The sequence below is a fragment of the Cyprinodon tularosa genome, unplaced genomic scaffold, assembly GCF_016077235.1.
Source record: "Cyprinodon tularosa strain WSP-4 unplaced genomic scaffold, ASM1607723v1 ctg500, whole genome shotgun sequence".
NCBI lineage: Eukaryota > Metazoa > Chordata > Actinopteri > Cyprinodontiformes > Cyprinodontidae > Cyprinodon > Cyprinodon tularosa.
The window spans coordinates 193,827-210,104 of NW_024039231.1; the positions used below are offsets into that span (position 1 = coordinate 193,827).

At 39.7% G+C, this 16,278-nt stretch overlaps 1 protein-coding gene across 1 annotated transcript in view; it reads right to left on the bottom strand.

Annotated features, from left to right (window-relative positions):
- nlk2 (nemo-like kinase, type 2) overlaps window positions 1–16,278 on the bottom strand; it is a 36,242-nt gene that overhangs the window by 12,466 nt on the left and 7,498 nt on the right. Inside the window, exons 2-5 of the mRNA XM_038303000.1 lie at window positions 7,982–8,111; window positions 7,804–7,859; window positions 1,745–1,851; window positions 614–699 (exon numbers count right to left, since the gene is read on the bottom strand). Of these exons, the coding sequence (XP_038158928.1) occupies window positions 614–699; window positions 1,745–1,851; window positions 7,804–7,859; window positions 7,982–8,111 (379 nt within the window). The remainder of the gene's footprint in view (window positions 1–613; window positions 700–1,744; window positions 1,852–7,803; window positions 7,860–7,981; window positions 8,112–16,278) is intronic.

Here is a 16,278-nt window from a genome sequence, read left to right on the forward strand (position 1 = left end):
AGTATTCAAGATACATTCTCAAAAAGGTCAATTAGCATAAAACAACTGAAAGTGAATACTGACCAAATGGCGAACATAAATTCTACAGAAAAATGCCCCTTTTACATCGGCTCCACTTGGCCTGACTCTACATATTTAGTACCGGGAAAAGCTTTTATGGGTCCTGCTCCGGATTAGGTATGATCAGAGATGAGTAAGGCAGCACCAGTACTGAAAATCAGTCATGGAAACTGACAGGGTGGAGTTATGGAGTGAATGTTGTTCAATTACCGTTTCAAGCAAAAAGCAGGGTTTGTTAAGGGAAAGAGAAAAAAAAAAAAAAAAAGGCTCTGATGGAAATGCTGAAACCTTAAAAATAATTGTTGAAATAAGAGACAAAATATGTAAAAACCTTGTAATGTTACTTTCTTTCAAAAAAAAGTTTTTACTAAGAACTTTGTTCAAAGTTTTGATCTTTGGATTGTATTTTTCTTCTTTGATTTTTCATTTACTTTTCTTTACTTGCAAGAATAATGGAACAGAATTCACTCCATATGGAGCAGAGCCCTGCCAAGTAGAGCAGGTGGAAAAGGGGGGCATACATGGATGCAATCATAGTAGCATTTATAAGCACCTTGAGCACACAGTTGCTGTTGACCAGGAGGTTGCCAGGTTTGATATCCCGGTGCAGAATTCCAGCAGAGTGCAGGTATTTAAGTCCTGCAGTTGGTGGTTGGAAAAAAACAAACATATAGTAAAAATAATTATATGTGATTAGAACCCTGGAGAATGAAAGTTACTACCGTAACTACTGTTCTATTTCATCCCTACTGACCGCCAGAGGCAGTGCTTGAAGCACCGCCTCTGGCGGTCAGTAGGGATGAAATAGAACTCCTGACAGCCATCAGAGCCTCAGAAGCACAACACACCCAAAAAAATCTCATCTTGAACCTTGATAACTTCAAACTCAAGTAATGGATCTGATACTTGATCTTTTAAACTAGAATTTGACTCTGAGAATCTTCACCAGAATCCTGCTACTATGTTACATTAGAAAACACCTCTTGTTTTTTCTCAGTCATCGGTCATAGTCATTCAAGGAAAGTAAAACAATCCACTGGACATAGACAGGTATGGGGCATTGCAGGCTAACAAAGGAAGCCAAACGACACGTATTCCAAAGGGGTGGACCCGTTCGTCCCTTTCAGTTTGCATGTTTTGTAAAGCCTTTTTTGGGCTGCTGTATAAAGCCTGGAACTCAACTCTATTTCAGACATTTTGAATTGAAAAAGCTTCCTGGATGGGAAGCGAAACGTCTTCAAACTTAGAAACAAAGTCTAGTGGATTGTTATTTTTTAATTTTTTGCAAATACAGTAGCAGCCATTCAAAATGGCCCTTCTCAGTCAAAGCCTGGCAGCAGAATGGCAGCAGAATCCCCTCCAACTTCCAGCCACTGGCCTTCTCCTGGGCGTGCATATTTTTTAACTCTGACTCCACCGTTTCACTGAATTACAGGGTCTGACCAGGAGATAATTATTCTCTTTAGATCTTAATGTGGAAAAATCATGACAGAAAGAATATTTTAGATGTTTGAAAAGGAATTGTAGGGGACCAGCCAAGGGCCCATCAAGGAAAGTGGGGGCCCTGCAAATGGCTGCCCACTGCTCCCCAAGGGGTTAAATGCTGAGTTAATTTCATTGCTCTGTACTTGTGACAGTGTAACGACAATAAAGCTGGAGAAAAAAATAATAAATAAGCACTTACCTCGAAGAATTTGATAGAGAAAAACTTTGGCATGGTCTGAGCTCAGAGGCTGCGGTGAAACAATGATCTTATGGAGGTCACTTTGCATAAGTTCAGTCACAACATAGCTGAATATTTGGAGATTAAGGTTCAAAACCTGAATTGTAATGGATACACTCAGTTGCCCCACAGTTTAGTGAGGTGTGGTTTAGCTGCAGTATTCTGGTCTACATCCTGGTCTTGTGGCTTTCAAACTAATGATCCTTTGATCAGCTTTTTTTCCACTTTTTTTAATCAACACAGACTTCAGAATTTCTAAAGCTGAAGGACATAAAGTACAAATATTGTTACTAAACCAAGTGCTTGCAAAGGGACTTTTCTTTTTTCCTATTCTAGAGGGAGTTAGGGGGTAGGATATAAAGAAAATATACAATCGCTCAGTGGAGAACCTCACAGTGGAGTTCTGTACTGACAACCAAAGGAGCAAACCAGCAAGGAGAGCAGTATAGTGCATTTACACAAGACTTAAAAACCACTTCTTACTGACTCAATGTCCATTTTCTGGAGCAGCCTGCTATCAGTGTGAATGCGTGTTCGTCCCATGTGCAGTAAAAGCGTGAAGACATGATTTGACATTAAAAAAAAAACATTTTTTAAACACACACAATGGACTGTAGGAAAAAGTAGGATCAGGGTTCCAAATAAGACAGAAAGTGCTAGGTGGAGTACTGAGCAGGTACAAAACTACATTTGAACCCCAAAGCAGCAACAGAAACTCCATAAGACAAAGTTTCTTCTTTGTATTGTTTGCTCTTGATCACCAGCACTGGGGCAATATCGCATCAGAAACAATTCCTAGTATCTGGAGTTCTCCAAGGCTACATCTTAGGGGGTTCATCCCACTCCATATCTAGATAAGCAGAATTTATTAGAAACTATGCAGATGACACACAGCTGTACATTACAACGGGAACAGGTGACTGAACCTGTTCAAAAGCTGGGTAAATGCAAAATAAGAACTTGATGCATGGATGTGCAAAAACGTTCAGTTAAACTAAAACAAAACTAAAGTCATAGTTTGTGGATCAAAGGAAGGGTGAATAAGAGTTAGCATGCAGCTTCAGTTAACACAGCTACAAAACAACCGAAAAAAGGTTAGTGCAGGTGATCCTGAACATTCAGAGGCACATAAAGCCAGTAGCAAAGTCGGCCTTCTACCACCTAAAGAACATCTCCAGGATTCAAGGACTGATCTGCTTCTTTCTGTATCTCTGCTTCTGTCTCCTTGAACCCGAGTCAGCCTCAGCAGATGGCTGCTCACACTGAGCCTGGTTCTGCTGGAGGTTTCTTCCTGTTAAAAGGGAGTTTTTCCTCTCCACTGTCGCTTCAAGCATGCTCAGTGTGAGGGATTGCTGAAGAGTCAATAAGTAGAATGCAATCACCAGTTTTAGATAAATAACTTAATCAGTTTGACTGTATGAGATGGTTGAATTTTCTCCATAAAGTGCCTTGAGATGACATGTGTTGGGAATTGACGCTATAGAAATAAACTGAATTGAATTGATGTGTCGGCGGGATCTTATAAAATGAATTCAAGTTAGTAGAATGATCACTGCAACTGCCCCTTCACAGGTTTGAAAACCTATCAGACAGCTGCAGTTAATCCAGAATGCTGCTCCCCACCTAAAGCTGCTATAAATCGGGATTAAACAGCTTTTTGTTTAGAATTGCTTTCGACTGTGTTTTCCAAACAAATTAAGTTTGTTTTTTTTCAATTATTTCTGTCTTTTTCAATATAATAATATTGACTTAATTATCATTACCTTTATGCATCTGCGGTGTACTTTTTGTCTAACCACAGTAATATGCCATATAGTTAAACTTGCCTTGCCATGATCATTTATGGCACTTTCTAAAATCTTACCCTGAAAGCAAACCGCATAAACTGAAGGTGTACATTTTCTAACCTTAACAGTTTCCTGGACTGGCTTCAACAGTGTGAATGCTCCTGTTAGAGCTAGATGTAGAAATGTTATTTGCGTGCAGTTAGATGCATGCTAATCTGTGTATTTCTGTTACCTTATATGGACATTAGGGATGGAATGGTTTATGAAAATCGCCCGAACCGTTCGGTTCGACTGTCTCGGTTCGGTTCGCGTGTGTTTCGTTCGGTTCATGCGCTGCTCCTTTTTCTCATAGGCGAAGCGTGTACACTCCAGAACAGAAGGTGGCGGTACTGTGACCAAAGCCAACCACCAGTAGTAAACAAGAAGAAGAAGAAGCGAAGCAGCGTAGCCGGGTGTAGCAGGGAAAAAAATCAGTTGTTATGGAGAATTGTGTGGGTATGGCGAGTGGGAAAGAACAGGAGTTGGAAGACGCGCCAGCAGCACTTTATAGGTCTGCTGTATGGGACCACTTTGCATTTAGAGTGACCTATGATGACGGCGGAAAGAAAGTTGTGGAGAAAAGTGCAACAGTGTGCAAGCGTTTTGTTTATGCTAACAGCAACATGACCATCATGTCAGGCTAACAATCAACATATACCGAACCAAAACTCGTGACCACGAAACCGTGAACCGAACCGAACCGTGGATTTTGTGAACCGTTCCACCCCTAATGGACATGCAGTGATCTTGGGGTAAAAGCAAGAAACTGCAATCATGAACTTTGGGTGCGGCAGATGGAGCCTAAGGAGGTGTGGCGCTAATATATAAAAGGGGTGGAAACCAAGTTTCCTTCTCCTGATGAAGGAGAACCAAGCTTGAGGTACAGGAGTTGTTTCTCTATATAATTTGCTCATTATCAATTGTTCTGTTATACTTAATTGGAATTACTCCCTTATGAATAAAGAACTGGGATTAAGCCCTAAAATACCTCTGTATCTTCTACACTGTTACCCACAATTAACCCTACCGAGAAAGTGTCTTCTTCAAAAATTAAATGCATTTAAAGTGAATTTAAAAGGATGGATTCATGAAAATCTCAAAGAAAAAAGTCACACAAAAAAATTTAAGTGATGCAAGTTTTAAATTCCATGCCTGCACTGAAAGCAGTAGCCTAAATGAGGCTTTTAAAGATGAAATGAAACAGTTAACCAAACTAACTTTACAATTCACACAATACACATTCACAAGATTGTGTTTTAATATTAGCAATAATTATATTACAAATGTGAAAAATGTAAACAAAAAAATCAAGCCTTATTTTATCATTTTCTGGCGGGGACGCTGCCATGTTGCAGTACTCCAAATGGTGACGTAACAGGGTTGGTGGATGCTTCATCCAGCTCATAGTCATTGGGTTTAATTAGCTTGTTTGCTCAGCCATAACACGGCTTTGTTGGGCTATTCTATCAAGTTTGCAACTTAACGCTAATCCAGACATTTTGAATTGAAAAAGCTTCCTGGATGGGAAGCAGAACGTCTTCAAAGTGGAAAACAAAGTCCAGTGGTTTGTTTTCTAACTTTTTTCTAATTTCTAATAATTTAGAAATTTGATTTTACTTAACATTTCTTATGAGTCCATTCAGCGTGTGACTCAAGCTGTAGTAAGAAGTGAAGAGGTAGTTATGGCGCCGGGGTTCAGACTACCTCTGCTGCCCCACAGAACACCACTGGGAGGAATATGTACAGCAGCAGACTTTTGAGTCTGGTGAGCTAGCCTAAAGTTACACCAAGTGTCTTTTATTTCACTGCCTAAAAGGATTGGCTGTTCTGAATGCACTGACTGTCATTGGCAACAATCAGTCGTAATGATAGGGTGCAAAAACACGGAAAGCAGGCAGATCAGTGACATGTACAGTTAGGTTGGCAGGTATTAAATGATCAATTATTCCCCTAACTCAAAAACAAAGGTCCACCACTAGAGATTAGTTCTCTAACTTTATCCCTATTCAAGTCTTTTATTAAACACACTTTTTTATAACTCAAACAGGAGCCATCAGGATGAACATGTTTATGCAGCACAGCAGCGGTGGCCTCGGCCACAGGCCACCATAGCGTATCCAAATCTCCAAAGTAATGGTCTATTTCTTATCGTGATTCCCTGTTTCCAAGGTGAATAAGTAAGGATTCTGTCCTCTGTTTTGGTTTAGTTTTAGTTTCTTTGTAATCGTTTTCTAACCATCTCCAGTTACTCTTTTGTCTCCTTCTGCCTATCTCCTTTCCTCTAGCTCCCTTCCAGTCACTTCCATCCGCACCTGCTCCATATCAGCTGATTACCAGTGTCTTTTTTCTGTCTCCGCTACACACTCTTCCTATGCAGTTCTTCTTTGCTGGTTTCTTTTTGTTTTGTTGTTATTTGGCTCCCTGTGTGCGTTTCTGCTTGGCATCTTCTGAGTTTTTGGTTTTCAGTATATTGGGTTTCTGCCTCAGTCTTTTACTGAATCTACAAAACTCACCTCTGCCTCATCATCTCTGCATTTCGGTCCTCAAATACATCCACTGAACCAAGACAGATTGGGATCAAAAGCATAAGCAATGTAATTTAGCAGCTTAGGACTCTAGTAGGGATGTAAATCACACCCATCATGGCGACAATTTGATTATTTTCGATACTTAAGAATACACCACGATACGATTCAATTGTTTTTTTTTCACCATACAGGCTAGACAATGTTTAATATTTGAAATAAATCAATGAAAGCTGTAATATCATTATGCATTTTTTTTTTAGAAACAACAGCAAATAACAGAAATAGAAAAGTTGCATCAAAAAATACTGCAAAAATACTGCACAAAATCAGTGCAATGAGTGCAATTCAATACCTCGGCTCCAGAGGTCGGCTTGTCTTGTTTTTATGACTGAAATTGCGGAAAACAACTCGTGAAGTTTGACCCGCTAGAAGAGCGAGGTGAAATTAGATGTTTAACTGTTTAATTTCCACTTTAATGCCATCTTTCATTGCTTGGGCCTCATCCAAAATATCTGCACACTCTCCAATTCTTGTCTTCATACTGTAGATCTTATGGTTATATCACTGTGTATAAACGTATTCCCTCATAAACCTGTCCCCTCTTACCATTCTTTACATAACCTTTGGGTTTAATTTAACAGGGTACCCAGCCAATTAGAGAATATTTATGTAAAGTAGACTAGAACAACTTCAGTTGCTTTTTTGTGTGTGTGTGTGTGTGTGTGTGTGTGTGGGGGGGGGGATTTCTCCAGTACAGTTCCTAAACTGTCCTGAAAAAGGAGGCTTGCACAGTTTTTGATGTTTCTTAAGAAACTCTAAACATCATTTTACAAAGAGAGATAAAAAAATAAGCATCCTTTTCATCAGTCTTTAGTCAGAATGTGGGGGTCTGAGCGGCTCCGACGGAAATATTGGAAGGCAGGATGAACTGACTGCACTGATTAAGTTTTCAGGTGGATTTTCCCACTTAAAAACATAATAAAACTACTTTATTCCCACTGATCACAGCAAATATAGCTGCAAGGCAAAGAAAGGATAGAGTAGCTCCGCCCAACGCGCATCAGAGCCACTTTTCGACCGCGCAGCCAGAGCAGCAAAGCTTCTTCAGCCGTGCGTCAGAAGCTGGTACAAGCAGCAAAAAATGAAGCAGCAGACGTGATTTTGCTGCTCCTGCTGCGTCCAGTTTGAAAGCTGCATGATTCACTCAGCTCTGGCTTTGCTCCGCCCACGGGCTGCTGAGAGGAGGATGGTCGCGCCGGCTGCGGTCCTCTCTTCTTGCAGTCAAACACAGAGCAACTTTCTGCTCTTAAATTGTTTCCGTGCACGATGTATTGCTTTGCGCACTATTGGCATCAGTCTTAATAAAGTGAAGCCGCACTTTTGACCTTGGCAGCATTTTAAAGGGGTTCCACGACGCTCGCAACCAGTTCACAACAGATACACATGAACCCTGGCTGTAGGCGTGACCACCTGTGTATTTTGCCTGGATGACGCAATCACGTTAAGTGTTACAGCCAATCACCGAAACTTGGTACCGAAAGACGAGGCATGTTTCGATACTCGGTAGAACCGAAGCATTTCGGTCGGTACCATAAAAGAACCGATGGACCCTGAAATGTATTGAGGTGAATTCATCTTTCAGGTGAATCAACAGGGCAAAGGATACATTTCTTCAAAGTAGTCGATGTGTGGAGGCTGTAGAATGTCCAGAGCAGAGAGTACCTGAGGAAACAGTTGGGAGTTTTGTAATGCAGTGGTCTACATCCTGTGGATAATCATTCTCCAAGTTGTATGGAAGAATCTGAAAATGTCACACCGTAAATCCAAGACAAGTTTGCACTTACATTTTCATGCTTGAAGAAGCACAACATCTTCAGCTCCCGAAAAACCCTCTTGCAAGAAACAAGATTCTGGAAGACATTAGGCATCTTTTTCAGGGCCACCCGCTTTCCATCTCTGGGATCAGTCACTGACCTTAAAGCAGAGGAAAAACACCATTAAGCATTTGTTACCAGGCGGACCCAGGAAATAAATTAATAAAAACATGCTCGCATTTAGAAAACAGTTAAAATATTTTTCGATCCATCTACAGAAAGAATTAATTGACTTCCTAAATTTCTTGATGAAATCCACTATGAGTCCCAAATCTTTTCTTGCCAGGCAGTAAAAATACACAAAAAAAAAAAAACAGTCAAATGCCATCATAAATACATTGATAAAAGGTTTTGAAGGTTCTTAGAAGATGTGTTTTTACAGTACGTTGAGCACAGATCGGCCAGAGGGTTTAAGGAATCCTGAGATCAGGGAAGAACAAAGCAGGCATAAGCAGGAGCCCTTTGGTTCTCCCAATGCAACCTTGAGTAAACCTTTTTAAATCGGATCAGTGAAATCAAGCAGATGGTAGTGGACTAGGATCCCGCAGCACTGCTTCTGTTAAGCACTAGTCTTAGATCTCATGTAATGCAAAACATTCATCAAAGCTGCTTGGTTTTCATCAAATACAAATATATCCTGTAATGAATAGCATATCTTCTGGGACAGATGTTTTTTTTTTAATAGGGCTGCAACTAAAGTTTATTTTGCAAATCAATTAATCTGTCGATTATTTTTTGACTAATCAATTAATGATCCGATAGCTAAAGGTTCCTTCAAGAGGATTTTTTTTTACAAAATTAAACCAGGTGAAACTAAAACTTTTTTTTATTTTAAATGAAAAAAAAAATTTTTTTTTTTATACAATTTTAATGCAACTACTGCTCTGTCAGCTAAAGACATCTTTACAGTCTCTATACTCCAGTTAACGATTAATCGATTACTACAGTGAGGGAAATGTTATTTTGAAAGTTCTCACAACTTAGAAATCATGGAGGGGTCTGAAATAGTCATCATACGTATAAGTCCACTGTGAGAGACATAATCTAAATAAAAAAATGTATACAGGTCCTTCTCAAAATATTAGCATATTGTGATAAAGTTCATTAAGAGCTCACAGAGATAATTTCAGGCCAGAATTTACGCTTTTGAGCTTTACTCTAAGGCACATTTACTGATTTAGTGCGCAATTTAAAAAAAGTTCTGATGTTGAGAGGACCGCGGCAACCAGCGGACCGCAAAGGCTAGCTAGGGCCAACGTTAGCCCGTCTGCAGCAGCCAGGGCCAACGTTAGCCCGTCTGCAGCAGCCAGGGCCAACGTTAGCCCGTCTGCAGCAGCCAGGGCCAACGTTAGCCCGTCTGCAGCAGCCAGGGCCAACGTTAGCCCGTCTGCAGCAGCCAGGGCCAACGTTAGCCCGTCTGCAGCAGCCAGGGCCAACGTTAGCCCGTCTGCAGCAGCCAGGGCCAACGTTAGCCCGTCTGCAGCAGCCAGGGCCAACGTTAGCCCGTCTTCAGCAGCTCCCTCTTGGCATAGCCATGTCTGAAGTACTGCTGGTTCTGATGCCTTTTTTTATTTAATTATTTGGCAAACGTTCATTTGATTTGTGTTTATCTGACTGCGTTAATTATCAATCCCCACTTAATGAAAAAAGTAATAATTTATAGGGCTCTGGAAAAAAAATCGATTGAATCGATTTTGAATTGCTTCCTTTACATTTTTGCAAAATCGATGTCTGGGGAATGACCCGCGTGACGTTCACATTCAAATAAGCAGGAAAGATGCACTCAACATTACTTCAAGCCAGACAGCTGCAAATATACCCAATAGGTTGACTGAACACATTAACAAATGAGGGCTGAGCAGAAAACACCCTGTAGTTGTTACAGACAACGCTGCAAATATGGTTTGTGCAGCGAAGATAATGCAGCTCATTAGTGTCTGCTGTGTCACGTCTGCTTCCTCGAGTGAGGCTTCACTTTTTCACTTTTCACAAACAAGTTTGCACTTTTGAGACAATTTAGTTCACATCTCATGTTTAAACTGTCTGATTTACAAGTTTGCACTTTGTGTATAATGTGACAAGAAAAAACAAAATACATGAGTATTTTGAAACACAGTTGAACCACTTTTATTATTGTAAAAACAGATTGAATCAAAATCAAATCGATTCAGGACTTTGGCCAAAATACCCAGCCCTAATAATTTATTATCTAGAGACTAATTATATAACAGGAGTTGAAATCCAGACTAGCTTTGAATGTGGTGACGTCACAAGTACACTTCTGTTCCAATTGACCCATAATTATTCTGGTGCTCCTGTTCTCCTGTGTTCTTGTCAAAAATGTACTTGCCGAGAACAGGAGTCCATATTCCTGTTCTTCGGAATGCAGAAAGTGCTTCTGTTTGATCACCAAATAAAATATGATAGAAAGACACCACAAAGCAAAGAGGAATCAACAGGATTGTAATGGAAAATATTGGCAGAGAAAGATTCTTGTTTAAACAATTAGAAACTAGACTTCCAACATCTTCTTCAACAGGGACATCCAAGCTAAGAAAGTTCTTCAAGGAGGAATTTTATGTTCCTGGAGTATTTAAAACAGACCACAGACCTCTGGACAGGTAGGACAGAGAACACGGGAGACACTCTACAGGAAACTGTATTGGAGGTCGTGGAACCTGGACAATTTCTCAGTGGCCTGCATCACCATAGATAACGCTTCAAATAAAGAAACAGTCATCGAGGGATTCAGAGGGATCTCGGTATTAGTCTTCATGTTGATAGAGCGCATCGCTGCAACATCATCTAGACAGAGGAAAACAGCTGTAGCTTTCAGCAGGTCACAAATGGGCAGAAGACAAACTCATCAATGAAGAGCCATCATGCTGAGACTCATCTCATGAAATGCTGGAGATATTTAGCAAGACGCCTTTGATATTTTAGCAGATGATAAATCAATTTAGAAGCTTTCCCTGACTTTAACGGCTGAGGACATTGATGGACGGAGGAAACAGCTGAAAAACTAAATCAGACAAGATCTTAAGGACAGAGGGAGATAAACACCCTCTGCTTACACTCAACACAGTCACCCTTCCAGACCCCTGCTTCAGGAGCAACATGGGTATGTAGCGGCTTCAGGTTGTGCTCCACGGTGTTTGAAGGACATCTGGGCTCATTTGGAGCTCAGTGAGACCGAGGCTTACAGAGGAGCACAAAGATTTGTACAAATAAACAAGTTTGGAGCAATAAAGCACCCTAAATACTATTATTTCTATAGTTCACAGATGAGGGAATAAAAACTGTTTTCTACGAGGCTGATTTATATCTAGCAGAGCCATCTGTTTTTTTGTTTCTATTCACAATATGAAGGAATAAAACCATATTTTACCTGTTGGTTGTTTTGTTTGAAGCTAAATAGCAGCTCTTTCACATTGTTCTAGCATCTAAAAAATTGTTTATTGGATCTAATGTTAGGCTGTACTTTATTAATTTATTTTAATAGGGGGATAGTCTCATATGGTTTTTCAAATTCATCAGAGAGTCGCTTACTCTGGTTGCATACTCCTACCACGTCCTACCCGTGTATTACTTTTTGTTCTTGGACATAAGTTCTGGACTCGTTATGAATACTCTAATTGAAAAAATACATAGAAAGTTCAGCGTATGCCAACGTTTTAGGAGATTCTGGGTCGTCAGGATTACGCAGGCTAAATCAGCAAGGTGTGACAGGGCCCTAATGGGGCTAAGCAGGTCAGCTACTCCATGCAAAATTTTAAAAGTAATGAAGAAACATATTTTTCTGTCACAGCTGCCAGAATCCAAAAGACTGATCTGATTCAATTCAATGCATCAACAATGTAATTAGCAGGTAATGGCATTTGTATGCTTTTGAAGGACAATCTTTAAATAAACAGTTTTCGCCAATAAACTGTATAAATAGCCTTCGCAAAGAACTGCCTACATTCCCTGGGCACTGTTTTCACAATTTACTGTACATCTGTCCTAATCCTGATTTTATTTTTGTTGCCCTCTGCAGGTTAAAATGGGAAACTGTTTCTGATTTTGGCCACCTACTGGGATGTGACCTCATCCAGAGAACTGACGTCAGCACCTCTACCAGGAGAGAGCCGATTCTCTTAGGGACTAAAACATTAAATCTGTCAGCTGCAATGAAATTTTCAAACAAAAACACATTTTAAAATGTTTTTAAAAAGTCTCGTATAATAAATTCACATTATTTTGTAACAGTCACAAAACTTAAAAGCTATGGATAAAAAAAAAACAAACATTAACCCCATAGGATAAACTATTTTAACAAATACAAAATGTATCAAAAACAGAGATCTGGTGTTCATTTTGTATCAATGGTGATAATTTTGTGATTAATTCTGTTTGTCAAAAGTTTTTGGTTAGGATATTTATTGATGTCCCCTATAAGAACCATCCTATGTGGGAGGAGGGGGAAGCCACCCATTATTACTGAGCCAGCAGCTAAAACCTGCCTGCTCCACAGAACCTTCCTCTCTTCCCCCATTTGGTGAAGATCCTACCACTCTGTTTAAAAACAATAATCAGTGGGACTGCTCTGCTCACCATGTTTATATTGCTGGAAGACCGTGCCCAGCCCTCGACCCCCCACACGTTCTCAGTCCTCTGGACACGCCTTCTTCATGAAGTTTTTTTCAAAAATTACATTCAATTCAATTTATTACTATAGCGCCAATTCACAACATATATCATCTCAAGACACTTGAGCTGACAGTTCACCAGATAATTTTTTCCAAGTTCAAAGACGTTTCACTTCCCATCCAGGAAGCTTTTTTAATTTAAAATGTCAGAAATAGGGTTGAGTTTGATGCTTGATGCTCTCATACAGTAGCTCAACAAAGGATTTAGAAAACATGCAATTTGAAACAGATGAACGGTCCACCCCTTTGGAACGGGGGGTCGTTTGGCTTCTTTTGTTAGCCTGCAATGCCCAATACCTGTCTGTCTCTGAAAGGGGGGTCGTTAAAGGTTAGGTCTTCTAGTCCCTTGTAAAGTGGTTGGGGTTGATAGCGGGAAGGTATGGAATAAGCTTCCTGAATGAGAAGCGAAACGTCTTCAAACTTTCAAACAAAGTCCAGTGGATTGTTTTGTTTTTTTGTTTACTTTTTTGGAAATGACTATGACCTGGATGACTGAGAATCTTCAACAGTATCATAAAGTCAAATTCATTCAAGTTTTCTATCTAAGGAAATCCGGATGATTGTATCAACTCATTGACTCCTCAGCAATCCCTCACACCAAGCATACTTGTAGCGACAGTGGAGAGGAAAAACTCCCTTCTAACAGGAGAAAACCTCCAGCAGAACCAGGCCAACTGGAGTTGAAGGAGACAGAAGCAGAAATAGAAAAGGCAACTGTAAAAGGCGGACACGTCCAGGAAATACACAGCCAGGCAGATGGACTCTGAACCAGCACCCATGAAGGCGAAAACACAGTTTTGGAGGAACGCAAGTTGTACTTTAATTTGCGGTTCATTCCAATGAAAAGATTTTAGCCAGCCTGGTTCAATTTGCATGTTTTCTAAGCCATAACAAGGCTTTAGTCGGGCTTCCCTATAAAGCCTGGAACTCAACGCTACTGCAGACATTTTGAATTAATCAATCAAAACATCTTCAAACTTGGAATGCAAATACCAGTGGTTTTATCAAGACAATTAAAGCCAAGATTTTAATACACTCATTTAAAAGTTTTGGTACTGCTCAGATTTATTTATTTTTTTTGTAGTAAATGGCTGCAGAGTTTTTATAAAGCTAATAAAATTTTATTTCTAGTGCTGATCTATAAAGGTACATTCAACCAAGACCCAGTGTCCTTGGCGAGGCAGTAGATTTACATAGTATCCCTTTGCAAAGTGATCAGGGAAGGGCAGTGAAGCAGGCAGCGGGAGAATACTGCACGGTGATGGCAGCCATTGCTCCACTCTCATCTAGTGCTTGATAGAATATCGGCCTCGCATGGAGAGAGCGAAGCTGAAGTTGTAAATTCTAAACTTTTCTGCGAGATCCCGTTGTGGTAGCCAATCAGAGACTGGATGTGACCTAAGTTGAAGTCTAGTTGAGGCAAAGCATTTTTTCAGTTAAAATGAAATATAGAGGGAATAATGTTGACAAAGGACTAAATAAGAAATGCTCTGTAGGGGTTTTTAGATGGCTTTTAAAGACGCCATTTTAATTTATCCCTAGAAGGACTGTTCATCATCCTCCCTTACCTCCAGCACAGACCCCCCAGCCTCTTGCTGCCCATCTACTGCGTCGGTGCTCTCTGCATGGGTAGCTCTACAAGGCGTTCCAACAAATCCGACCATCATCCAGTCACATCTCTGACTGAATCAAAGTGGTTTAAGTTTTCAGCTTCTTTTCCCAAACTTGATGGTCTCTCCAAGACTATTCAAAAGTTGTGCATAGTAGGGTTGTCAAAAGTATCGATACTCAAAAAAGTATCGATACTGAAACGTTGTATCCGGATACAATACTAATTTTCAAAAGTATCGAGTACCAGTGGCACCTAAACAGTCATTCATCTAAAGTGCAGAATAGAGGAAAATGCACTTTCTGATCACTGTGATTGAATAATTCTGTGCACTTTTCAGTTTCAGACTTTTTTTGTAACAGTTGCAGCTGCTGAGAATTATTTTTGTTTCTTAACCGGTTTGGCTCGTGTCATTGTTATGTGTGCAAAGCATAGCCAAGGAAGGAACACTTAATTTTAGTTTTGTAAGTTTTTTATCAAGCTTGCTAAATACTGTGCACAGCAAACAACCTCAAAATGTTGTTCTTATTGTTTATTGTATTTATTTATTGTATTTTTATTATTAATCAAAATATTTCTGTTGAAATTTTATCCTTGTGGTATCGAAAATGGTATCGAGTATCGAATATTTTCCTTAGTATCGGTATCGAGTTGAAAAGTTTAGTATTGTGACAACCCTAGTGCATAGAGATAAATTTAGCAGCATTTTGTAATGTTACCTTTCATCTATGCTTTTATCATGAAGTGCCAACAGCAAGATCTTGACAGTAAATGCTATGGGATTGATAGGGGTAACGGCAGATCCAAATTGAAGGATCTGGGAGGATAAGGAACTACTAAAGAGTGTAAAACAATATTCCACCAACTATAAATTAACATGCTCACTGTTATTAATAGACATGCATCGGTTAGGTTTTTTTTGGAGCCGATCATCAATCAATTCAATTTATTTCTATAGAGCCATTTTACAATCAGATCATCCGATTGATTAGAAGTTTCTAAGTTTCTATCGATCACAAATATCAGTATCTGCCGATTGAAAATGACAGCATCAACTCCATTAATTCTTTAACTGCTGTCCTATGTATATTGACATTGTATTATTAGGTGTCAAAATTATAGGAGATTAGAAAGTATCATGAACTGACCACTGTTGTAGAGAAGGGGGCTGTGGAGAAGAAATCTTTTCAATCAAAACAAAAGATAGAGAAAATAATGTTGACCAAGGATGAAGCAGGAATACTTTTAGTTTAACATACTTCTCATCAGCTTCTCTACTGTTACCCACTCATTACTCCATCCAGACAGTGTCTTGCCTACAACCAAAATCTAAAAAATTAGAAAAGATTCCCAAAGGAGTAAATCATTGTAATCTAATTAAAATGAAAACAACTCAAATTGGGGTGTGCAGGTGCCGAAGTGGTTAGTGCGAATGACCCATATATACGCAGGCCTTAGTCGATGTGGCCTGTGGTCCTTTGCCGCATGTCTCTCCCCCTTTCTCATACCCCCCTTTCCTGTCAGAAAAACAAGCCACTAGTGCCGCAAAAACAAAAAAAAAATGTCAAAAATAACTTACATTGGGGGAAAGTTCAAAAGATTAAATGTGGTTTATTTAAAATAAGACCTCTTCAAAAAGTCTGCTAGTTAATGACTTTATCTGTGATAATCACATTGATTTATGTTGCCTTACAGAAACTTGGCTGCAGAAAGAGGATTATGTGAGCATAAATGAGGCAACTCCTTCTAGTTGTTTAAATCTTCACATAACCAGCAATTCTGGGCGAGGAGGAGGAGTAGCAACAATCTTTCACTCTGACTTACTGATTACTCCAGAGTAGAGACTGACATTTTTTCGGGAATCACCGATGGGATGGGAGTCAGTATTAGTAACGATCACGTGATTGGGACGGTACAGGATTAAACATTAACGGGAGCAGACGGGAGCGGGAGCAAACCAATAGTAATTT